The 26,414-nt window shown below is 48.2% G+C and overlaps 1 protein-coding gene across 1 annotated transcript in view; it reads left to right on the forward strand.

The window, feature by feature from the left end:
• arb2a (ARB2 cotranscriptional regulator A) overlaps positions 1 to 26,414 on the forward strand; it is a gene marked incomplete at its 3' end in the record, with an annotated part of 106,041 nt that overhangs the window by 26,843 nt on the left and 52,784 nt on the right. Inside the window, exon 7 of the mRNA XM_079752003.1 lies at positions 19,956 to 20,177. Within this exon, the coding sequence (XP_079608129.1) occupies positions 19,956 to 20,177 (222 nt within the window). The remainder of the gene's footprint in view (positions 1 to 19,955; positions 20,178 to 26,414) is intronic.

Consider the following 26,414-nt stretch of genomic DNA (forward strand, 5'->3'; position numbering starts at 1 on the left):
ATACCTGATTAATCTCACGGTTTACCTAACTCCTAGATTCATACCGCCGGCGGTCGTCCATGCTCCCGTTCATCCGCGTTCGGGCCGAGAGCCGATAAATAATACACACTGTACTCCTAGCAGCCGAGCTAGATCAAATGAGCGTGCTAAATGTTGCATTGCCATTCCTCCCGTAAGTCAATGCAGCAGTTAAGAGGTTCACAGATTCCGCGCAGGGGTCTACTTAATAGTCTTTCTTTAGTTTTTTTTTTTCTCTCTCTTGACTAGAGGGGTGCTGCAAAACGAACGCAGGGGATTATTTGGCATAGATCTACCGGCAGGGTCAGAACACAGGTTTAAATGCTCAAGCGCTAATTCACTTAGGGAGGCGGGCCCATGTGTGTGTGTGTGTGTGTGTGTGTGTGTGTGTGTGCGTGTGTGTGTGTGTGTATGTGTGTGTGTGTGTGTGTGTGTATGTGTGTGTGTGTGTGTGTGTGTGTGTGTCTGTGTGTCTGTGTGTGTGTGCATAAAAAAATCCAGGGCGGGGGTTGGGGGGGATACACTTTGATATGTTGGCGTGCGTGTTTGCACGTGTGTGTGTGTTTGTGTGTGTGAAGGGGGGGAGGCGGAGGTGATGGTGGGGAGGGGGGGGGGGGGGGGGGGGGGGAAGCCAACGCTCCTGACGGCAGTATTGCACTGCCTCCTTCCCGGTCCTGAATAATCATGATCCTGGGCTGATGGGCGAGCGCTTCAAACAGATGAGGGTACGGTGAACTGTAGCTGAACTGGAACCTGCGTATGAACCTGGGCTTCTGCCAACCCGGCCCTGCTACTGTGCTTATTCCCCAGCCAGGGGGGGAAGGAGGAAAGAAATAAACTCCTGATCCCACACACTGTTCACCAGTGGGCGGTGGGTGGTTGAACGAGTGCAACTGCTTACATTATGTATTACGTTATTTTTTAATGGGTAAGATACAATAGGGCCGATGCACACACCTTAATGTCTGCATTGTAATGAATGGCTACTATATACATATATATATATATATATATATATATATATATATATATAGAAGTATTATATTATTGATATGTGGGGGCATTTTAATTGATATGTGATTGTGGGTTTGGGTGTGGATAGGTGGTTCGGTGTGTGTTCATTGACCTGGTATGCACCAAGATGTCAGGAGAGAGTTTATGTTCCACGCTGTTCAGAACAGTGTGTGTCGCTTGCTTCAGGCTGCCATTGGACTTACCGTAATAGCACGTTCTATCTGTGGAGGGGATTTCCCCGTTTTCTGGCTCTGTCTCTTCTCCCTTCTGCGCTTATTTAAGAAGCTCCTCTTTGGGCTGTCTGTAATGTGATTCGTGCTTTTAACAGTTATTCCCTTGCCTCTTACTCGCTGTATTCCCCTTGCTATGGTGGTGTGCAGTGTTTTTGTTCGGGAAATTATATGTTCGAGAAATGAATCTTGGATCAAGCAAAGAGTGGGAGTAGACCAACTTCTTTTTTCCTTGATATTTATTTTCCGGATGATGCAGATAGGTGGCAGTATACTGTCATGGCTGGAGATGTTCTCTCTCCCTCCCCCTCTCTCTCTCTCTCCTTCTCTTTTGCCATTGCTCGTGCTCTCTCTCTCTCTTGCTCTCTTTCTCTTTCTCTCTCTCTCGCTCTCTCTCTCTCTCTCTCTCTCTCTTGCTCTCTCTCTCTCTCTTTTGTTCTTTTTCTCTCTTTCTCTCGCTCTCTCTCTCTCTCTCTCTCTTTATCTATCGCTCTCTCTTTTTATCTCTCCTACACTCTCTCATGCACTCAGATAGACCTTTCCCTCCTCTCTCTTCCTCATTCTTATCTACTACTTAGCTTTTTATATTTCTACTCATCCTTAACTTTTTTTTATGTATCCCTCACATCCTCCCCCCGCCCACACAAATACACACACGGTAAAATCTAACTTTTAAATGATATGCACTGCAGTTATGTTATCTGTTACCATACAAGTTCTTTGAACGTCACCTAAATTGCACCCCTTCATTCAGGACAGCCACCTTGTGTAGCTGGGTGACGTTTACAAAGACGCACTTGTGCAGCACCCGTGCACACACCCACCGGGTGTCCCATGGGCTCAAGGCTGTCGCTGCGAGGCTCCACCGAGCCCGGTCAAAGAGTGTCGATAGAAATGGGCGACATTCCCACGCAGCGGCCGTTCCCTCCTCCGGCTCCTCCAGGCCCCTTCGCTGAGGCGCACTATGGGGTGGCGAGCATGATGGGGTAGACCCCTGGTGTGCGAGCGGAGGGGGGTTACCAGCACACTGTCTGCCGTGCTGTCATACTGTCTGGTCGACCTGGTAAACCCAACGATGGATCTGGCTCTTGCCATGTTCCTTTTTTTTTTTTTTTTATACAATCGTTTCGTTTCAACTTCACTTCGGCTGCCGTTTTTTTTGTGGAGGATTTGTTTTGTGTGGACTGGTGACTCACCTCTCTGATCCTTGTCAACAATCAATCCAATATGTTCTTTTCACTCGCAGGTCGTATTGACCTGTGTTGTTCAGTTAGGTAATAGCTTGTGTTTAAAAAAACTAATACAGCTCCTGTCCTGTTGGGATATTTCTCTCAGGCACCCTGTTTTACCCCTCAATATCTCCTGATGGTGTTATGCATTTGCAGCAGTTGAAAGTGGGCTTGTGTTTGAAGCGGTCTCAACTACCCACAATGTTGTGTGGAGGACAGAGTCTGGATTGAATCCTGGCAGTGGCAAGCGCTGCTGGAAGCCCATGCAGGCACACACACAAACACGCACACACAAATCCACATACATACGCACACATACAGCTTCCCTCCTGGCAACACCTGCATGGTTGAGCAGACAAGTTCTATACTTGCTCCCATAATGGCAAATGAATGCACAGATCTATTCAAATCCATGCGGGTGTGCGCACACGCACACACGCACGCACGCACGCACGCACGCATGCACACACACACACACACACACACACACACACACACACACACACACACACACACACACACACAAATATGATATGCACATCACTTCATTTCCAGAGTGTCAGCCAACCACACCAGTACTCTGCCCTCCCACCCACCCACCTGTCTCATCAGCCTCCCCTGTACCAGGGAGAGAACAGCCGCCCTGCCCTGTCCAGGTTGACCACATGTCTGGGAGGTCAGCCAGAGTTGTGGGGAGAGAGCCAGCCAGGGGCAGAGCGACACTGGGTTGGCCCAGGGAGGATACCTGCGTCGAGGACAGAGTTATAATATGGAGGTGGTGGTGGATTGGAAGAAGGGTGGGAGGAGGTCGTGCCATGCGTATAGACAACGCGGTGCACCGTCTCACTACACAGGGAGGGCTTTGCAAAGTCCCACTGCCCTGCCCATGGCACTCTGAACTGTGGGGGAGGATGTGTGTGTGTGCGTTCGCCGCGATGCGCGTGTTTGCGCGTGCGTGGCTGCAGAAAAGGAAAAAAAATAGAAGTGCAGTATTTTTCCGGTGGCTGATTTGCAGTGTAAACTTTTCACCCCACTCTCTCATGTGATCAGGCTTACATAGTGCTTCACTCAAAATGCATGCGCGCTGCCTGCACCTGCCAGTGTGTGTGTGCATGTTTGACTGTGTGTGTGTTTGTGTGTGTGTGTGTGCACATGTATTTCTGAGCTAATAGTGATAAGAGCAGTGGATTGTGGATTACCTCTAGTTCAGACAATTATCTCCCCACCAGTCAATTCAAGGTCAATTTTACAAATCCATCTACTTACCATGTATGCTCTTGAGCAAAAGCACTTTTTTTATCCCCATTGTTTTTCTTTTCTGGGCAATACAATATATAGGGTTTAAAAAGGAAATAATGTCCTGTCATGTTATTGGTTGGGATGTTTAATACCTTGTTCAATGGCAATGCCAGTGTATAGATATATGTAACGATCCATATCTATATTTCTTTCTTTCTGCTAGTGATGTTTGTGAGTGTGTGTGTGTGTGTGTGTGTGTGTGTGTTGGGTCAGTAGGGTTGTATTCCTATGTGTTGAGTTTTAAGCGGTACACAGCGTCTCAAGCTTCTTATTCTGGGATAATTGTGCCCAGTGTCCTTAGCCTCCCCTTTGAGAGAGAGAGAGAGAGAGAAGTTGTCCTTGTGCATAAAAGTAGATTCTACTCTCCAACACCTTTTCAAATTAATATTTGCGATGGCTGCCATTCTGCAGGACCCAGTTTCTGTTCCTGGCCTTTGTTGGTGCGTTTGATGTAATGGAGGCCGGGACAAAGAGGAGAGCAGGCAGAGTGTGTGAAAATGGTAGTTAAGTGGGCTTAAGGGCTGCTTCAGTACTTTCTGAAAGACCGGGCCCCTGAATAGGGCCCTTGCACAGCTAAGCTGTGGAGGAGTAAACAAGACAGGTCTAGCACAAAGGTGGGTCTCAAATGAGCACAGACACCCTCCTCCTCATTCTCCTTCTCCTCCTCCTCCTCCTCCTCCTCCTCCTCCTCATTGTCCTTCTCTTTCTCCTCCTCCTCCTGCTCCTCAGCCTTACTCCAGCCCATGCCTTCCTGGCTCTAACATCTGGCCACTCTCAGCCATATTTACATCATAACATGTTCTCCTTCGAATGCCTGCATCCATATCTTTGTGTCTGTCTAACTCCTTCATGTCATTTTCTCTTTTTTTTCTTTGTGTTTCATTATGTTGTTAAATGTGTGTGTGTCTGTGTGTGTGTGTGTGTGTGTGTGTGTGTGTGTGTCTGTGTGTGCGTCTGTGTCTGCCTGTTCCACTGTGTGTGTGTGTGTATGTGTGTTTGTCTGTACCACTGTGTGTGTGTGTGTGTGTGTGTGTGTGTGTGTGTGTGTGTGTGCGTCTGTGTGTGTGCATCTGTGTCTGCCTGTTTGTGTGTGTGTGTGTGTGTGTGTCTGCCTGTGTGTGTGTGTGTGTGTACGTGTGTGGTGGATCCCTACTGGGTAGGCTGGCTCCCTCTGGCCAGCTTGCTCCCCAGTGCTTGGGCGGTTGGGCTCTTTTGTTTGGTTAATTGCGATAGAGTATAATATACTAGCCTCTCTGAGGTCCGCGAAAGACAATTAGACAAACCCGAGAATTTAATGAGATGCCGATCCCCTGTACTGAGTTTGAAGAACCCACCTCACTCTCCCCTGGCACTGGCTGCGATGTAGAGGGATGTAGGCTGGGTTTTGAGTGTGTGTTACTGTGTGTGTGTGTGTTACTGTGTGTGCATGTGTGTGGATCCAGCGATGGGGAAAGAAAAAAAGGACAAAACAAAAACTCAATGACTGTGATTGAGAACACAATTTTCGAAACAAACTAAATATTCATATTTTAATGCATTTTAATGGCACAGACAACCCCCCCCCCCATCACTTCTCAGTTTGGTGTGCCGTCTGAGGGATTGCATGTCCTTCCTAGGAACAGACTTCCCAGGAATGTGTAGGTAATGAGCTGGGACTATCCTGCTCGCCCAGTAAAGGCACATAGCGTTCGATGGTGTCACCCTGAAAGGAACAGAGATGGCTTGCGGGACTCGCTGACACATAAAAACTGGTTGGCCCATGGAGGCCTTTCTCCTTGTCCTACGCCTCGCTTTATTCTAGTTTAATCCTTGATTTCTTAATATTGTTGGGTCTGTTAGTGACCCTGTGGTGATGTCTTCATCGTTCCACATTGTTTCACGTCATGTTTTCGTACTGTCTCCCTCTCTTATTAGCTATTCCTCTCTCTTTAGCTCACTTTATCTCTCCCCCCCCACCCCACTTCTGTCTCTCTCTCTTTCTCTCCTCCACTACCTCTTTCAATCATCTCTTCTCAAAGTCCTCTTGAGATCAGGTCTGAGTGAACTGAACCTGTTTAAAAAACAACTAGAAATATCCATAAGTGATTCATAATATATCCCTTCAGCTCTGAGACGGAGAGAGAGAGAGACAGAAAGGGACAGAGAGAGAGAGAGATTAATTAATAACCCCGCTCTCACCATTGTCAAGCACTTTTAATTCAAACACTTAAAAACCTACACTTGCTCCATGACGTGAAGGGCAGCCTTGCTTTTTTTCATTATCTCCCCTACATTCTTCTATTTCCTCCATGCCGTCGTTCTCCTCCCACTTTTTCTCCCCCCTCTCTCTTTCTTTCTCTCTCTCTCTCTCTTTTTCTCCCTGGCTAATCAGGCTGTTACAACAAAAGACGGGGGCTCCATTATTGCATGTGCGCGTCCGAGAAGAAAGGAAATGAGCGCGGGACAGAGTGCGGCCGTGGCCTGACACCGCACTATTAATCTTCCAGTAAAGCCTTGTCAGGCAGAAACGGACACAAATGGATCACTCCCATTAACTGGGAGAGTGTAGGTAAGGGCTTTAACAAGCGTTTACCAGAGTCCATTTTCTCGCTAATGAAGAGGGGGAATAGGCGACCTCCCAGCCAAACCTGCCAGACAGCACTTAAAGGTCTGCAAAGAAGAGGTGCAAAGCAAGGGTCTAGAAAAGGAGATAATACAGGCCGAGGGAAAGGGAGAGAGAGGAGCCCGAGGAGGGGAGCGCGGGGAATGGAGGAGGGGATGAGGAGAAAGCGGTCACTGGTGACGCACGGGACTCCGCGTCGGGGGGGGGGGGGGGCCTGATTGGGGGGCCTGATCAGACGGTATCTCTGGGAAAGGACTGATGTCAACCGCAGGGCCGACCCAGCGCCGCGGTGCTGTCCTGGGCTTCTGTACAGCACTGTACAGTCCAGCAACCTGTTGACAGCGAACCAGCAAAAAGACGTCACGTCAGACTCAGTCCACCCGTTTTGTGTGTGTGTGTTGACGTTCCGCTCCCTTCCCCCTCGCCCCGTCCCTCTCACCGTGTAGTGAAACAGGTATTCACACGGGGGACACTGGGTCGTCTCACCGCTGACACCGGGGAGGGGCCCGCCGGGACCCCGACCGAGGGGCCCCGACGGTAGGTGTCATCTGGCGGTGGCCCTGAGGATTCACGCGCGCCGCCATGTTTTAAACATATGTCTGTCATCCTCCCACACCGTCTGGCCGCTTGTCAGGTCTGCAGCCCGAGTCCCGTCCCCCAAGACCCCCGCCCTCTGATGGCACCGCGGGGGCGGAGGGGGGCTCTCTTTGGGATACCGCTGCATCACACACACACACACATACACACACATACACACACACAGACACTGACCCCCCCTCCCCTGTGTGTGTGTGTGTGTGTGTGTGTGTGTGTGTGTGTGTGCGTTTGTGCGTGTGCATGGGTCTGTGTTTTTGTGCGCGTGTGTTTATGCGTATGTAAATATATATATTCACTTGATGGCACACACACACGCGCGTGTGTGTGTGTGTGTGTGTGTGTGCGTGTGCGTTTTAGTCCTGAAGTTACCAGGGGACCGGTAGAAGTTGAATTGCTAATTGGGTCTGTCCCTTGTCCCCTGACACCAGCCCGAAGGGCCAGTGATGTTGTGGAAGAAGCCACATAATAAAAAGGAGATATGCTTGAAAAGTATCAAGGATGAAACTCCCGTAAAACTGTCTCGGTGTGACCCACTGTCACTTTGTCCTTCTTTCTTTCTTTCATTATTTCTTTCTTTTTTTCATTCATTCATTATTTCTCTCTATTTTTTTCATCGAAAGGGGCCGCTATTTTTGTCAGTGTTATTTCCTCCTCTCTCCATCGTTTATCTTCGCGCAGACAGAGCAATGAGAAACAGAGTGGATGCAAGCATACACATGCAACAATAATAATAACAGCCTTTCTGTATTGCATTATGTATCCGCAGCCAGTGCATTGTTTGTGTTGTCACGATGTCCGTCCCTGTCATGTTCTATGTTCTACCCGTGTCTCCCACTTGTCTCATTTGTTCTGCAGCCAGAACCTGTGAGCATAACACTGAAATATTTTGGACAGCCGTGCGATAAGGAGGCTACATGTGTCCTAGTTTGTCTGTGCGTACGTGTGCGTACGTGTGTGTGTGTGTGTGTTTGTGTGTGTGTGTGTGTGTGTGTGTGTGTGTGTGTGTGTGTGTGTGTGTGTGTCGGTCACAGGCATAACAATAGCGCTTGGTTATCCTCTTCCTTGACGTTCGCGGAGCTGTGATCGGTGTGTCTGTTATCAGTGGCTCTCTACCTTCTCTAGACTCCCATAGGAAAACAACACGATACAAGAGGAAGACAGCCCCCCACCCCCCAACCCCATCCTCTTCCACCTCCTCCTACTGAACCCCCCCTCCCCGCACCACCACCACTCTGCCTCTGTCCACACCCCACGCCCCAAACATTTTTAATTATATCTTCTCGCAAGTGCCGCGGCTCAGTAACCAAAGGAGCTGACATTGATGCATGTGCTGATAAATCCGCAAACACTGGAAACGAGATTAACAAAGATTTTGAGGAAAAGGGTGACAGCTAATTTTGCGCAGTGGCCCACGCCTCATTCAGGAGTGATATTTTTTGATAGAGTGAGGTGGGGCCTCGGAAATGTTCTTTTTTTTGGTTGTTTTTTTTCGCCATGCACTCAGGGGAGGCAGCGGGCGCGAGCCCCTAATGCCGAGGAGTTCCGCAGCATTTGCACTTTTTTGATTGTTTTTTCCCCTCATCTCCCCCCCCTCTCCCCCCTCTCCCCACGGCCACCAGCAACCCCCCGAGCACGACCCATCTTCCCCTGGATCCTTTACTTTGTTTCGACACTTGTACCCAATTCCTCTTCTATTTTTCTTTCTTTGCCCCCACACACACACACACACACACACACACACACACACACAATGCGTTCACACCCAACGACCGTAATGAGATAACTTTGGTCTGACTCGGCCTGTCAACGCGCTTTCGCATTCCGTATAGGCGCTGATCTGTAGTAAAAAGCAGAACAAACAAATCATTAAACATCGCCGGTGTTGAAAATAATAAGTGTTCATTTGCCGCTCCCACTTTCGGCCATCTCCCCAAAGATGGGCTTTAATTACAGTGGCCGGAAGTTTGGGTTCTCTCAACACGCACGCTATGTGGTCATCTGGCATTGTGCGTCTTCGTGAATATTACTTCTGATTCGTGTGCTGGTTTTACCTTTGTGTATGTGTGTGTGTGTGTGTGGATCTGTATGTGGCCGAATTCGTGAATTCTGTAGTGTGTATCTTTAATCATTGTGATCTTATCAGTAGGTGTAGTACACGCACGCACACACACACACACACACACACACACACACACACACACACACACACACACACACACACACACACACACACACAGTGTCACTGACCTGGATTTCTAACCATGCCGCAACATTCTCCAACACTCCTCAGAGGACCATATCACAGAGTCCCATCACAGTCACACACCAAGGTACTCCACAATCGCACACACGCACATTCACAAACGCACACACACACACACGTATTGAGCAGGACGGATAACAATCACTTGTTCTTCAGCTGATTCCCCCGTTAACATCGGAGACACCATCTCCTCTCATGTCCTCTCTCTCTCGCTCTGTCTCCCTCTCCCTTACGCTCTCTCTCGCTCTCTCTCTCTCTCTCTCTCTCTCTCTCTATCTCGTTACCCTCTCTCTCTCTCTGTCTCTTTTTCCTTCCCTCAGTCGCTCCGTCTCATTCCCGGTATCATTCCTATATACGAAACTCTCGTCATTCTCGCTCCATTCAGTCTCACGTCTATAGGAGGACCAGTCCTTTGTTCTTTGTTGGTTTTTTTCCTCCGTCTCGTTGCTTACGTCTGACCCTTCCTCTTCTGTTTTTCCAGTCGCTCTTCGTCATGATCCACCCGCCTGTCTTCATCCTCAGGCAACTGACAGATTTTCATTTTTTTTTTTTACATTTCTTTGTCAATTTTCCCCTCTCACTCCCCTCTCCCTCTTCTCCTCTGCTCCCCATCCTTTTTTTTCACACACACACACACACACACACACACACACACACACACACTCATGTCACACACACACTCATGTCACACACACCCATCCACACAGACGTCAAAACACACACGCGCGCGCACACACTCAGTCCCACACACGCACGCCATTCTCTCCATCTGCTTTCGCTTTGTTTGCCCAGCCCCTCTCCCATCCCACGTTGATAATGAGGAATGTGGTGTGACCCTGACCTCCAGCGAGCCCTGCCACCCCCCCGACCCCTCCAGGTGACCCTCGCTCCCCCTTCTGACAGCTTGATTAATTACCCAGTGTTATGATTTATGAGGAGAGCAGCATGTAAAAATAATAGACAACAGGTGGTCTTCAAAAGGGGGGTAAAAAAAAAAAAAAGATATATATGAAAGAGATTCTAGTTCGGGTTGAAGAGTGGGGGGAGGGGGGGGGGGACACTTTGTGTGAGTGTGTGTGTGTGTGTGTGTGTGTGTGTGTGTGTGTGTTTGTGTGCGTGTGAGTGAGATACGCACAGAGAGAGAGGGGGAATGTGTTACACAGGCTCGTCTCACTGGTTAATTGCTATCAAGCGTTTTTTGAAGGGTCCAAGGGGTTAATAAGAAAATGTCTTCCACTCCATGCACGGTTGCCCCGGGTTACGGTTCGGGAGGACGTCTCTGCGTGTGTGTTGCGCCGCATTGGTCCGGCGATGAAGGGGATTCTTGTGTGTATGCGTAGTTCCATGTGTGTGCTGCCGAGCGTAAACCCCGGCCATGTGGTAATGACAGTATGGAAAACGCACTGGACACAGACACACACACACGCACACACAGACACACACTCAGGCAGCAACAGAGCCCTCTCCTAGGTTACATCCTGTGAAATAGGCAGAGTAAATGGCAGAGCAGAGCGGCCCCAGTGTTTACCCTTCACACTTCAAACACAGCTTGTGATTGGCTGCGGCGACCTCACCTGACACCGGGACCCGTGGTACAATTCCACTTAGAGCGAGGTCGGGCTGCGTATGAGTGTGTGTGTGTGTGTGTGTGTGCGTGACGCCGGTGCCTTGCCACATCGCGCTGCACGCACCCGGGCTGTCGGTCGGACACAAACATCTTACCAGCGCGGGTATTGATCAGGTACACCCTGTGCCCTCGTCCCATTGGTCACCCGGCAGAACGGGAGCCATCCAGTGTGGACAGCAGCGTGCTCTCGGCTGCGCTGCCTCGTAGGTCACCATAACGGGCCGGAGGCCAAGGGATCTCCGGGTGAACTTTGACCCCTGGAGGTGACGGCTGCTCTGTGATTCTCAGTAAGATTAATACCACACGGCCGTGGTGACACAGTGTCATTATTTCATTATCCGAGGTGTTGATTACTGGATAGAGCGCACACACAAACGTACACACATAGACCATAAATATATAAATATATATATATAGCAGTGTTGTCTCGTTGGTGCTTGTATGGACAGGTTATTATTGTCCTTCAGGAGTGTATGGGAACCTTACAGCCCCTTGCCCTCCCCTAGCGCCTCACACACACACTCACACGCACAAACACGCACGCACGTGCGTGCGTGCGGACACACAGACTCCTCTTGCTCCGTGATTTACACATTAAATAGTTCGGCACAGGGTGGGAGGCACCTATCATTCCATGATCTATACATCCCCCTCTGCCCTCATTACTAATACATGTGTATGCTTAGGGGAGACAATATAGAATGTATAAATCAAAATGCTTACGGCCAAACAGACTGCCACTGTTTATTTCCCCAAAGACATATATATATTTATATATATTTATGTATTTTTATATAAATATATCTTTATAATATAATCTAATACATTATTGGAATAATATATTTATTTTTACTTTTTGTTATGACTCGCATATTCCTCTACTATTTTCCTTTCGTATTGTCCTAAATGGGGATCCCCCCCCAACATGTTCATCGTGATTAGACTATACCACCGTTCCCATCATGCATGTGATAATGCTTTTCATATAGTGATATTTAGATTTATTATTTATTTTAACATGGCCTACAAGCTGTACAGGGATCCATTTTAGCAAACATTCACACACATACGCACACGCACGCACGCACACACACACACACACACACATACATACATACATACACACACAGACACACACACACAAAGTGTGGGTCAGTGCACTTTCACGGCCAAAGTATCTCAACTGCCACACTCGTGTCCGGTGAGAGTGGATGAGTACATGAATGAATACATAAGCTAGTAAGTAAATAAATAAATAAGAAGCTGACAAATGACTTGTGTAACATTTACTTGCACAATCGATACCTCTGACAAATTCCACCTGGACGGTGATTAATGCTTCACCCTGCACACACAACCACACACACACTCAGCTCCTTCCTCGCCCTCCCCAACCCAACGCAGACACACACATGCAGACATCCGCACACATACAGCGCTGCACACACACAGACCCACACACACAGCCGCACACACCCTGCCCCACACAGGCGTATACCTTCACCTTACTTTGCAGGTGTCTTGCTGAGAGCTGATGTGGCAGACCCTTTGTGTGTGTGTGTGTGTGTGTGTGTGTGTGTGTGTGTGTGTGTGTGTGTGTGTGTGTGGGCAAGGTGCGCAACTATATATGTGTATTAAGGTGCGTGTTCACATTTACTTCAGGGATCCACAGTGCTAGAGAGAGCGGGAGAGAGAGAGAGGTAAACAGAAAAGTAGATCAAATGGAGCGGTGAACGAGGTATGATGGATAAGAGGCCGCCGTGCTGCTTGACGCTTCCAATCTGAGGTCATTTATAAATATCTCAGAGCCCCATTTTAAACAATAACCTGATGAGGCCAAACTAGGAGGGGAGCCGGTCTGAAGCGCCAGGCTCACGGGGGTCAGAGTCTGAGCCTCACCACTGTGTGCTTGTCAAGATCAAGAGGACCGTAATCACGGCTGCAGCAGCAGAGTCTTACTTAGCGCGTCTAAAATAGTTTGGGTGCTCGCATTAGTTCGGAAGCACAACACCAAACACTGCGGAAGCCTTTGAACTTTGAGCGTTTTTTGCGATGCAATTTCAAGGAAACTTAATTAAATGTGTACTGATTAACGGCCGGCCATGGGTGCGGATTAAACAGTGTGGGAGTGATGGTTGTGTGTGGGTGTGCGGGGGGGGGGGGGGGGGGGGGTGAATGGACATCCGAAGCACATACTTTCAGACGTGATTTAGTTTATTGTGCATTATTTATTAGTGTTTCCCATTGTGGTTATTGTAGTATTGTTATTAAACGTTTTGTTGTTGATTTTTCGTTATGATGTTTTCATTCCGAGTCAACTCCCCCCCCCAGTAGATTTTTATAGCTTGGAGAACACGGTTAATTCTACCAGTAACAACCCGGGTGGCTGCTGGGATTCTACCAGTAACAACCCGGGTGGCTGCTGGGATTCTACCAGTAACAACCCGGGTGAATGCTGGGATTCTACCAGTAACAACCCGGGTGAATGCTGGTATTCTACCAGTAACAACCCGGGTGAATGCTGGGATTCTACCAGTAACAACCCGGGTGAATGCTGGGATTCTACCAGTAACAACCCGGGTGAATGCTGGTATTCTACCAGTAACAACCCGGGTGAATGCTGGTATTCTACCAGTATCAACCCCGGTGGAGGGCCGGCCACGTCCTGAAGTGGATGATTGATTTAGTGCAGACAGGCTGATGACCCCCCTGTCTGCTTAGCTCTCAGCTAAACATGCACACCCTCGCAGACACACATACACACACACACCACACACACACACACACACACACACACACACACTTGTTTTTGTGTTGCATTGGAGGAACCGTACAGTATACAGGGCCCTACGTGGGACATTGTTCTCTGGCCGTTAATCTATGTGTTTCTGTGTGTGAGTGTGTGTGTGTGTGCGTGTGCGTGTGCACTATATGGGTGTGTGTATGTGCTCACTATATGTGCGTGCGTGTGTGTGTGTGTGTGTGTATGTGCTCACTTTATGTGTGCGTGTGTGTGCGTGTGCGTGTGCACTATATGGGTGTGTGTATGTGCTCACTATATGTGTGTGTGCGTGTGCGTGTGTGTGTGTGCGTGTGCACTATATGGGTGTGTGTATGTGCTCACTATATGTGTGTGTGTGCGTGTGCGTGTGTGTGTGTGCGTGTGCACTATATGGGTGTGTGTATGTGCTCACTATATGTGTGTGTGCGTGTGTGTGTGTGTGTGCGTAGTGGTGTGGTGCTGCTGTGTTAAAATTAAAGGATGAAAAAAGCAAAATAAGGGGGAAGGGGGGTGTACCGTGACTTAATCTGACAGTACTGTGCGATCTGTGTGGTATCTGAGCCTCAGGGATATGGGGGGGGGCGGCGGTGTGTATGGAGATGGTGTGGGGTGGGGGGGTTTGGATAATGGGGGCCCTGCATGGAGAAAAAGCTCATGTAGAGAGGGAGACAGACAAGGTCACCTAGAGCACGGTGGCCCTGACAGAGGGAGAGAGGGCGGGAGAGAGAGGGGGAGAGAGATACAAAGGGTGGTTCTGTTTGTTATTACAGTATGTGTGTGTGTGTGTGTGTGTGTGTGTGTGTGTGTGTGTGTCTGTGTGTGTGCGTAACCCGACTCATTCATACCTCTCTACAGGAAGAAAAAGAAATGTCAAAATGTTCCTTTCTGCTTTGCTTCCCATCTATGATTGTCAATATTCTTTTTTTTTTCATTTACAAATTGGACCGTTCTTAGCCTATCGGAGGAATGACCGATTTGCGGCTAAATGTTTCCATGCTATGCTGTGTATTTTCCAACTTTTGTTCGCAGCCGATCATTGTGCCTGGCTCTCTTCCTACGCTCGGCAGTAGATGGCAGACGTCCCTCCCCTCCGCCTCTTATTGGTTAAATCATCCTGAGTGACCCTTTCCACCCTTGTCATTTACACTACGCCAGCCAATCAGCAACCGCATGTTAGAGAAATACGGAAGTGAAGCGGAGACTGAGCGAAATTGGGATGGTGGGCTGCCCTTATCTTGACATGAGCAGCCCTCCTCCCCCCTTACAACCGCCCCCTCACTCCCCAGCCCTCCGACGGAAGAAAACTAATAAAGTAAGCTAACCACAAAAGGCGGTTAGCCAATATTGGCCGATATCACACGAAGGCTTCACGCTGTTCCTCAGACAGCCGGCCGCGTACACACAAAACAACGTGATTAAGCACATGAGATGCTCCTTTTTTCTCCTCCTCCTCCTCCTCCTCGTCAACACCAACCGAACATGTGTGCACCATCTCACACTGGTACGGACCGGGAGCACACACACACACACACACACACACACGCCATCCGCTCTCGCTTCCCGCCTGCGCCGGTGACCGCTATCAGCCCTGTTTTGTACCTGTCAAGTGCCGTCCTCTTCCTCGTGCCCAGAGCTCCGCAAGCCGCATGAGAGCTCTCACATCAAAGCCTCGCCGAGCTCCCAACGCACAGATGAAACAACCTCCCTCTCTCCCTCTCCTCCTCTCGCTCTCTCGCTGGCCGCTGCCGCGCATTAGACACTTTTCATTTCATTACGGCGCCGGCGCTGCTGGAGAAAAAAAAGGAGAAGAAGAAATAGAGGCGCCGCCGCCGCCGTCTTAAAGGGACATCTTATTTACTCACCCCTTGCACTCGAGTGGTGCGCACGGACACGCGCGCTTGTGATGGTCAAAGTGATGGTCTCGCTCACCAGCAGCACACACACGCACGCACGCACGCACGCACGCACGCACGCACGCACGCACGCACGCACGCACGCACGCACGCACGCACACACACACACTCGCTCTCCCTCTAAGGATACAACTACAATGGGAATGTGTGTCAGAAATGAATTGGCCACCACATCTTTGTTATAAAGCTACAATATATTGATTTAAATAGATAACCACACATTGGAATCTTTATACACAATATTAATAATTGTAACGTTTGGAAATATATTCATACGGCACGCATTGTTTTCCCCCAGCCCTCTATTGACCATGCGTTGCTAATGGCGAGTGTTGAGTTGTCTTAAGGATAAACCAGACAGCCGCGGGTTTCCCTAGCAGCGGCAGCCATTGTTGTGCTATCTGCCGCGCGACAGGCGGACAAAGAAGCGCTAAGGAGTGTCCGAGGCAGGGTGAGCAGGGGTCGCGGGGGCTCCCCGTCCCATCAGAGGGGTGGCCCCGACCCTCTTGACCGGTGGCCCCGGGGGCAGGCGGCTCAGTGTGGCGCTGGCATCGGGGCCAGCGGCGGGGGCATGGGAAGAGACTGAGCCTGCACACCGCAGCAGAAAGACCGGGGCTGACCCAACGCCACCGCAACGCCCGGTGTAATCTGCGCTTGTGTTGTCTCAGACGGTGTGTGTACAAGACAAAGGCAACGTGACCCGGTGTTGGAGATGTGTGTGTGGGAGAGAGATTTAGCCGCATAAAGGCAGGGTGACCTCGGAGCTGGCAAAACGCGCATGTGTCTGGGATTCACATTTTGACAGCGCGCTACAATGGCGAAATCAGGCTCGCCGAGTGCCACCGATGGCTGATGTGTGGGAGCGACTTCACAGTTAGCTCGTGACACAAAGGTAGAGTGACCTAACGCTGGCAGGGCGGAGAAGGAGCTTTAGCAGGGGGAATAAAATGCCACAAAGGCTCGGGTGATGAGATCTGCCGCAACGAGCTAAATTGTGTCACGGTAAAAGAGTGTTATTTTTTTGCCCTCGTTTTTTCGTACATTATGGATTGAATGTTTGTTAATAAAAGGGCTGCGTTGATAATCATTTATTAGTTTTATATAAAAATTGAATAATATTCAACAAAAATAACACAAAATTGAATTCGAGCAAATTGAACAATATGAGTCAGAAGCGCAATTAGGCGAAATAATGATAATTCCAACTCGTCCCAGAGACAAAGCATTCAGTCTGCTGTTGTCACACACATTGTCTTCGACTCCAAAAGGTTGTCGCAGGGATGGAGAAACGAGTAGGAAGTGTCTAGACGGATGGAACACGTTTGTTCTGACACCGACACAGACCTCTCTGTTCAAATAAATGATGGTTTCCGACATGAAGCTGAACTGTGCAGCACGTCGCTCTCCACCCGTGTGCCGGGACACCCGTGCTCTTACAGCGATGTCCTTCTGGGTGACCGGGCAGCTGAGAGGGTTAGCACTATTAGCACTGTTAGCACAGTTAGCTATGCTCAGCCCGCTAGATGAAAGAAAGGAGAAGAGAGGCCATAGGCTATAGGGCAACAGGGGTTAGCTCCAGGATGCTAAAGGCTAGGCATCAGAAGGCTCAAGGTTAGCTTTAGTATGCCTCACACCACACTCGGATCTGTGAGGGGGTTACATGGAGACGCTGAGGCCAACGCAGGGGGCTGGATCCACGTCACAACACCTGGATGGTTGGCTTGAATGTGTTAACGCTTGGCCTCTTGAGTCAGTGTTGAACAAAAGAGGACAGGACCACAGAAGGACAGGAATCGCGTGTGATCTGCTCTCTGGTTTATTGTGTCTAGGTTTGGCTAATATACTGATCCCAGCAGTCTCAGCCTGCTTATGAATTTAATTTAGTATTTTCTGTAAATTTTCTATTTGATTTATATTATTTGGCGCTCTCTTTTAATATTTCTTTCTTATTCTGCTGTGCTTTGTGTTCACTGGTTATTTTATCAGGCTGCCACCAGTGGGCAGTGGCACAAAGCTACGTTCCAGGCCCAGTATGGTTTCACATCTCTACTTCTGTCCCTGCGTCTAGCTCGGTGTCTTTTCTCTCTTCCTCCTCTTTGTTTTCTTTCTTTATTTTGTGTTCATCTATCCATGTGTCGCCGTTCTCCCGCATAATCTAGCTATCCATCTTCATCAAGCGCGTTTGTGTGCGTTTTTTCCAACACCTGTTTGTATGTTGGTGAATGCTTTGTGTTTTGTCTCGGGCGGTGGGGAGTCCTCTTGGTGAAGCACGACCCTTACCTCAAACAATTAATCTCCCTCTCATTTGCTTGCGCTCTAAAGATCAACTTTTAAACAGCAAGTTAAATTAGTTTGGCAAAAATGGAATAAACTTTTATTTCCTGTTGAACAATATGATTATGCTCTTAGGGTCTAATTCATTTCCTGATTAATTTATTGTAATAGTTTAATTTAATTAGTTTAAATCGTGAAATTCCAAAATAAAATGTATTACAGTTGTAATTCCGCCATTTCTTTCATGCGGAACTTAATTTAGCTGACAATGTTATTTATAAAGACATTTCCAAAAATGTGTTTTGTTAATGTGACCATTAGTTCATTAAATTTATCAGTAAATGTGTATGTAAAAATACCGTTACGGTATTTTATATGTAACATTTTATTTTACATTTAGCTTTACTCACTATAGTAAGCAGACCAGAGTAATGACAGGAATGAGTGAGAAGAAGACTAAATGTTCATCCTGGGCTCGTGAGGAAGCGTCACTTTGTCCGTTGTCAACACATGGCAGGTGTTAAGGGGAAGGGTGTGGGGCAGGTTTGACGATGGGCACAGAACACACACACACACACACACACACACACACACACACACACACACACACACACACACGTACAGCGACACTGTGTCAACAGAAGACAAGCACATTGTGTTAACACTTATTACGTTAAAGGAGATTTGCTGCCGTGAGGAGACAGGGTGTGTGATGAGGACTCACGGTGGAAGCTGCGCCACTCTTTTAACTCCCTCCTCGATCTGCATAAAGCTTTTATTTGTCCCCACTGGGATGGCATATGTCCGTCTGTGTGTGTGTGTGTGTGTGTGTGTGTGTGTGCATGTGTGTGCGTTGTCATACGTCTGTGTGTGTGTGTGTGTGTGTGTGTGTGTGTGTGTGTGTGTGTGTGTGTGTGTGTGTGTGTGTGTGCGCAAGTGTGTGTTTGTACATAAGTGTGTGTGCACAAGTGTGTGTGGTGGGGAATCCATGGTGGAAGTTTGTGTGTGCAGAGTGCAGCCAAAGTGGAACAGGAATCTGTCCATTTCCTGCTTTAGTTTTAGAGTACTTGGGATAATAAACACAGTTAATTAAAATGGCTTCAAAGTTGAAGAAGTCACCAAAGGCTAAAGGAAAACTTCCCCTTCTTCACAATAAGTTTCCCATTCTGTCATTCCCTCAAATCACAACATGATGTACGTGTATTAGGGAAAGATTTAAATTATCTTATAACCCAATCGGTTTTGTAATTAGTGTTCACATGATATCATCTTGATTTGGCCTTTTTGCCTTTTTTTAATTTTGCGTTAATCTCAAATTTACAGCAAATCAAGGACAAGTACCAATTATTGAAGTGCAATGTTAGGTTTACGTTGTACATTGAGAGATAACAACACAAGGCTTAATATGAAGCCCTATGTGAGCAGGCTGCCAGCCAGTTGACAGTCTCCTGGTTCTAAGTATGTTCCTGCCGTGAAACACATCTACTCCTCTGCCCACTCTCTCACCCCCTGGGATTGTCTCTTTAGCGGCAGTAATCGACCAGGATGGATGTTTCTAGACTCTCTGTGGCATTATTTGTTTGGGTTTATCCATCCATAGCTCCGGCTCCGTGCTCACCTGGAGCCTCCAGCAAACCCGCGGGTCTTTATCAGAGTCCAGGCCGTCTGGGTTTATCGGCTTCTAGGGGTTTTTTCTCTTCTTGTTTTGAGCTCGAGAGGCAAACTATCTAGAAACACATATCAGGCTCACGGTTAGGACTTTTTTGAATGGTTTGATCTTGTAATAAATATGTATTGTGTATGATTATTAATAAACAATCATCTATAATAATATATGTATTATATATATATATTTATATAAATATGTATATATTATTTGCTATTTAAACAAATTCAAACAAATACATAAATGTATGAGCGTAATCCTAGGATATATATATATATATAGATAAAAAGTTTATTTATATATATAGATATTTTACGCAAAATGCACATGCAAACAAATAATAATCTTTCCGGTTGAATCCCCCTTTAGACCGACTGGGTGTACAGGAATAGTAACCTCTCTGTCTCTCTCCCCTCTCTCCCCCCCCCTCACCCACGGCAGGAGGGCTACGGCGTGCTGGTGCTGAACCCCAACGAGAACCACCTGGAGGTGGAGCGGTCCGGGGACGCCACGCCTCCGCCGGCCGCCACCCCGGAGCCGGCGGACGAGCCGGCGGAGAAGAGAGAGCGCAAGGACGAGAAGGAGGGCAAGAAGAAGAGGGAGTTCTACGAGAAGTACCGAAACCCCCAGCGCGAGAGAGAGACGGAGCAGACCCCCATACGGGTGGGTGGAGCCGGGGAGGCTGGTAGGGGGAAGGTGCGGGGGGGTTGGGGGGTATGCAGACCAAGAGCTATGGATGTGGATCACATGAAATGGGGGGGGGGGGGAAGGGTGGGCTGGCGGTTCGCTACAGAACAACGGATGAGACTAAACGAGAGAGAGGGGGAGAGAGAGAAAGGGAGGAGGGATGAGAGGGGGAGAGATAGGGAGAGAGGGGGGAGACGGGTTCGTATGCCGGTGAGATTGGAGAGTGGGGCTCTGGGAGAGGCGGAGAAAGCGAGAGGGCGGGGGGGGGGATTCAGCGAGGAAACGAGGGGAGGAAGGGCTGCTCTAGGTAACGAGGGCGCTAGGGAGGGAGGAAGGAAGGCGTGGAGGAAGGGAAAGAGAGAGGCTCTTGTGTGGTCAGGCTGTGTGTGAAGAGGTTGGCCGCTCTCCAGTAGCCTCTCACTGTGCAAGTGTTAACCACATGGCTATCCTCTTCCTCCCTCCCTCTCTCTCTCTCTAGTCCCTCTGTCTCTTTCTCTCTCTCTCTCTCTCTCTCTCTCTCTCTCTCTCTCTCTCTCTCTCTCTCTCGTTCATAGAGTGGGCCGGTTAGGGCAGCTCTGGCCCTTCACTCTTGTTGACCGCTGGGATTATTATCTACCTCCGCACACACACTCTGTAAACACACTGCCGTTTTCTTATCATTCTGTACTGACCACACACACACACACATTGGGGCCAGTAGCTTTGCCAGTTTGCCATGTGGTCAAACAATGGAAAGGATCCCTTTGCATAAATATAGCTCTATTACCTAAATAAATATGGCCAGGGTGATGAGAAATGAAAATGGACGCCCCGGTCTACATAAATGTTCCTTTTTTCCTTCACTTACATCTAAATGGACTATTTTCCCAGACGATGTCCACACACTTCCAACAGACCTGGGCAGCTTTCAACATGCATGTTCTGTGGTTCTGGTCCACTCGCGCTCTGTGAGATGATGAGACAGCCTTCCGCTTTCTCTTCGTTGTACTACTAGGAAAGTGATGGCGTATGTGTTATTATTTTTGTGGCGTGTTTGTGTCCCTGTGTTTGTGTGTATTTGTAAGAAATGTCAGAATACTTCTGACTGAGGTTTTAGTCACTGCGAAACTAACAGGCTGTGTGTGAGCTGTCAACACCATACATATATATATATATATATATATATATCTCATGCCCAGAGACGCATATATAATGCATTATGGCACAATTTGTCTTAATTAACATGTAAAACAACGGACATAAACCAACAGTTTGCGCTAATGATATACTATAAACTACTATATATATATATATATATATATATATATATATATATAAATATATATATGTATTGATCTCATATCTTTCAAAAGTAGATTATATTTCTGTTATCATATGTTTGTTACAATGCATTCACAGAAGCAATCAATAACATAATGTATAGTCATGTCTATATGTACATACAATCCAAAGTTTTAAGATTACATTTTAATTAACTGTGTGCGTGTGTGTTTTCATACTGTCCGTGGTAACCTAGCCTCGTAATACCTCAACTCTCGTGGCACATTTCCTTGCTCTCCCTTCATCCATCCTATGCCGTTTCACCTTCCCTTTCTCTGGCCTTTTCCGCCTTGCCTTAAGCCTTTTGCTCCTGGAAGCAGCAACCGAAGCAGCCTGGGATGGCTGGTGTGGTCCCGGCCTTGGCTCCTCCCCCTTCCACTGAAATGGCTGCACTATCATTTCTTTATTTCCCTACTGCCTGCATAATTCATGCAGGCAAAAAAGGACTGGGGCTGGTGAGGCACAAGGGCATTGGCTCAACAGTGGCGCTGGGGCTGGGTTAGCCACTAGCTACATGGGCTGTGTTTAGTTACAGGTCCCGTTGACACATGTCCGCAGGATGCAATCTAGTGCCGTCACTCACATGACACCATTATTTAAAAATCTTTCGGAACAAATTGGAAGCTTGTTAGGTTTTTTGCGCGAATGCTCATCATTTCGTGGCGTTGTCGCTGTTGTTGTTGAAGTTTTGAAAGGAGATATGTGCAGCCTGAGGTAAGAGGGGGAAGAACAGAAACAAATGAAGACAATCAAACTCGTGCCCCGAGTTGTGGTGCTTGACGGTGGCACAGAGGAACTAAATATAGAGATGCGCACACGGAATCCTTTGGATCGGGATTTGTGCCCCCTAAACTCTGACCTTTGACCTGCCAGTCAGCAGGATGTTAGTGTGTTTAACCTCCCCTCTCTATCTTCCACGCCCACTTCTCTTATTCACTCTCCAGGGCTCCACCCCTTCTGCTCTCAAAAGTGAGCTGTCACGCACGCACGCACGCACGCACACACACGCACACACACACCAATGCATGTCTGAACGAACATGGGTACACACACACACACACACACACACACACACACACACGTGAACAAACAAAGATACACACAAACAGACCCAATCACCCACGTTTGAATGAACACAGATACACACACAAAAACACCTACACACACTCTGAAACACGCAATCTGAGTAGAGTTTATCTTCTTGTTCCTGTGTGTTTGTGTGTGTGTGTGTGTATTTGTGTGTGTGTGTGTGTGCGTACACACAAAATGTTTGGGATCCTGGGTTCTCCTTAGGGCCTCTTGGTCAGGGTGGGCGGGCGATCAAATCAGCCGTCTTTAGCAGTGCTGTTTTCATTTTTTTTAGTGGACCCCCCCCCCCCTTTCCAACTTAAAAGCTACACCTCCCTTTTTTAGCCACCACTTTTGGAGTTGCCGGACCACCTGCACCGAGACACACAAACACACACACACACACACACACACACACACACACACACACACACACACACACACACACACACACACACACACACACACACACACACACACACACACACACACACACACACACACACACACGCACACACACACACACGCACAGGCTTCCAGATAGAGTTGAGTTGATTAATACGCTTCCTTACACACATTAATAAGCTCTTAACTGCTTTTAGGATTTTTACTTTTTAGCCCTGGGTTCATAGTGTGCAGCCTCTCAACCTTGTCTAATCCCCCTCCCCTCCTTCACATCACAGTGCGTTGCTCCATGTTTAGGGCCATGTCAGCGGGGAGGGGAGAGAAAGGAAGAGGCTGGAGGGAGGGATGGAGAGGCCGAGAGGAGGCAGAGGATGAGGGGGAGAGCTGGGGTGGGACGGTGGGGGGTGCCTGCGCTGGGACGGGTTTCGGGGGGAGAGGCCGGTCTTTCTTAGCACTTTGCTGTATAGAAGTTTGGGAGTTCACTTTACTCTGAATTTTAGCAGTAATCCAGTTAGCTATTTTCTGTCAGCCAAGCGGAGGAATGGCAGGAACAAAAGGCACATTCATGGGCTTAAGAAGCTTCCAAAGAGTTCACCCAAGGCTGGCTGGCTGGGATTAGGCCAGCAGGCCTCGCAGGAAGAAGAAAAAAAAGAAAAGCTAGGAGAAGATTGAGGAGGAGAAGGTGGAGGAGCAGAGGAAGAGGGAATGAAGGAAAATAACGAGAGCAAAACGGTTGAGTTCCCGATAAGTTTCCCATTTTCTATTTTCTTATTATTAATGACTTAAGAAATAGAGAGAGCCAGGGCAAGATGGGAGCTATATACTTTTGTAATGATAGTATATCCTTCTATATATTATATCTTCTCCATTTCCAGATGCCTACAACGGTATCATGTTGCTTTTCTACGCAATTATTATTTAAGCCAAAAAACCCACAGCGGAATTGGTGTTGAATATACTGATACCGATTTTTTTTTATTCCCAGACGACTTTCACAACTGACGGACAGTAAAAATCGGAGTTTAGTGTTCAGCGATGGCTGTGCTGCTGGGCTTTTTTGCAAATCAAACTCTACATTTGCTCATTTGTGGGCAGTAGGATCTTCAAAGCACCTTTTCTTCACAAATGTATGTCCTTGAATACCCACATTTTGCCGTAGATTGTATGCATGATCCAGTTAATGCTACGGCCAGGCTATTCTCATGATTGCCGTTTCTCGTCGTCAACAATCCCACGTTTCTAAAGTCAAAACACTTTCAATTTGTGTGATTCGTTTCTCAGCGTCCTTGAGCTGTTTAGTATTTCACATCAAAATAGCACAATCAAATGTGTGATCCCTTTTTGGCTAATGGCGCTACTTTATGTATAGAAATAAAACAGCTTCTGTGTTGTTCATTCTTTATTTCTTTGGTTCTTTGGCATTTCGGTGGTTATCAGTCCATTCTTCGCCGCATCAATTCCCACTAGGGATGTAACGGTACACCACCGTCTTCCTCACTGTCACTCCGAAACGTCCTATCTTGTGGGGGGGGGGGGTCGTTAAACGACCACTGCTGAAGTTGCAGTGTGTGCAAGTGAGAGACTTTATTTGTTCTCCTCTAGGCACCATTTCCAACAGCCTCTTCACAGCCGTTCCTCTCATGTAGAAGACTCCCTTCCCCTGTGAAGTTTGCCGCCAGCTTTAGGCGCTCCATTGAGACATGTTTCACATTACAGTAACCTTCAATTTGTCTCTGGGATTGCAGGGGCCTTGCGGGCTCTGTGTTTTTTTCCACTTCTTCTTCCCAGGTATCCATGTGGGAACAAGGGTCGGTGTCGTATTATTGTTAGTGTGGACGTCTGTGGGGAGCGGGCTTCGCGGAAGTGGGGAACATCCATGATTCAGGTCTAGGCCTCTTCCCAGCTGTGGTCCACCAGGGTGGGCCTGAAATGTGTGTCGTGGACGTCCTGTTTTACTCCGTGCCCAGTTTGTAGTGCAAGGAGTCCCCCCGGATTCACTTGCATGCGTGCAACTGTTTTCTCTTCTTCGCTTGCTCTTGCTCTCTGTCTCTCGCTCGCACACTCGCTCGCTCGTTCCCTATCTCTCTCTCTCTCTCTCTCTCTCTCTCTCTCTCTCTCTCATTCCCCCCATCTCTTGCCCATCCAAACTATTAATGTATGTGTTAAACTGACATTCACCACACACACTTGGATATATTCACAACAAAACTCACACACAAATCACACACACACACACACACACAGACACACACACACACACACACACACAAACACCCAGTGTTGTAGCGTTGCTCAGGTGTCTGTCTGCACCCTCACCTCCTCTCCCCAATATATGTCCTAGGGCAATTATAAAGACATCTTTTAATTGACATTTGACCCCTGGTCATACCAGATAGTGAGGCTTGCCTCGTCCAATGATAGGAAGGCACTTGATTAACCTCTGAACTTGGTCAATAAAACGGACCGGAGGGCATTTTTTAGCTGCTTGCTAGTTTAGCGAAAGAGCAGGACATATGCTGTTTTGGTACTACTCTGCAAACATGTTGCCTTGTTCTTTCTGTGTGTGTGTGTGTGTGTGTGTGTGTGTGTGTGTGTGTGTGACCACATGCCTCAATAGACAGTGATGTATGGCATGTCTAGGGTATGTGTGTGCATATTGTGTAATTACTAACTTTTGCCTTCACAGGCTTTGCATTGTAGTTTGAGAAAGCTTCTGCGAGTGTGTGTGTCTGTCAGTGTGTGTATGGGTGTGTGTTTGAGCGTGTTTGTTTGCTCAGGGCAGAACCAGTGCTCTGTGTAGCTGGTCTCAGATCCCTGCTCCCAATCTTCTAGTTAGGTCAACCATCAAACACATCCATCCTGCCCTTCCTTGCGCCTCCCCACCCACCATGCTTTCGCTCTCTCTCCTTCTCTGTCTCTCTCTCTCTCTCTCTCTTTGTCTCTCTCTCTGTCTCGCTCTCGCTCTACCTCTCTCTCTCTCTCTCCCTTTCTCTCTCTCTGTCTCTCTGTCTCGCTCTCGCTCTAGCTCTCTCTCTCTCGCTCTCTTTCCGGTCGTTATTACCTTGCGTATATATTTCTGTTTCTCTCCATCTATCCTCCTTATTCCGTCTCGCTCCGCCTCTGTTGTGCGTGTGGACAGGCACAACAGAGGTCCTCCCGTTCAATGTTCACCCTCACCAAACACGGTGGCTACCCCGCGCACGGGCACAGGTACTCACAGCGGGCCGAGAGAGAGAGAGAGAGAGAGAGAGGTAGAGAGATAGAGGTGAGCGAGAGCAGCTCCGGGGTCATGCGGGAACAAACAGCGCCTTGTCTGCCTGCCCGCTCTTCTTTGCCTTATGTCAATTAATGGCTCACAGTAATTTCACCTGACAGTCCGCAGCGGCGTGCGGCGGCCGGGATGTCACGGCGCTGACCCCT

Source organism: Pollachius pollachius (genome assembly GCF_949987615.1).
Source record: "Pollachius pollachius genome assembly, chromosome: 1".
Taxonomy (NCBI): Eukaryota; Metazoa; Chordata; class Actinopteri; order Gadiformes; family Gadidae; genus Pollachius; species Pollachius pollachius.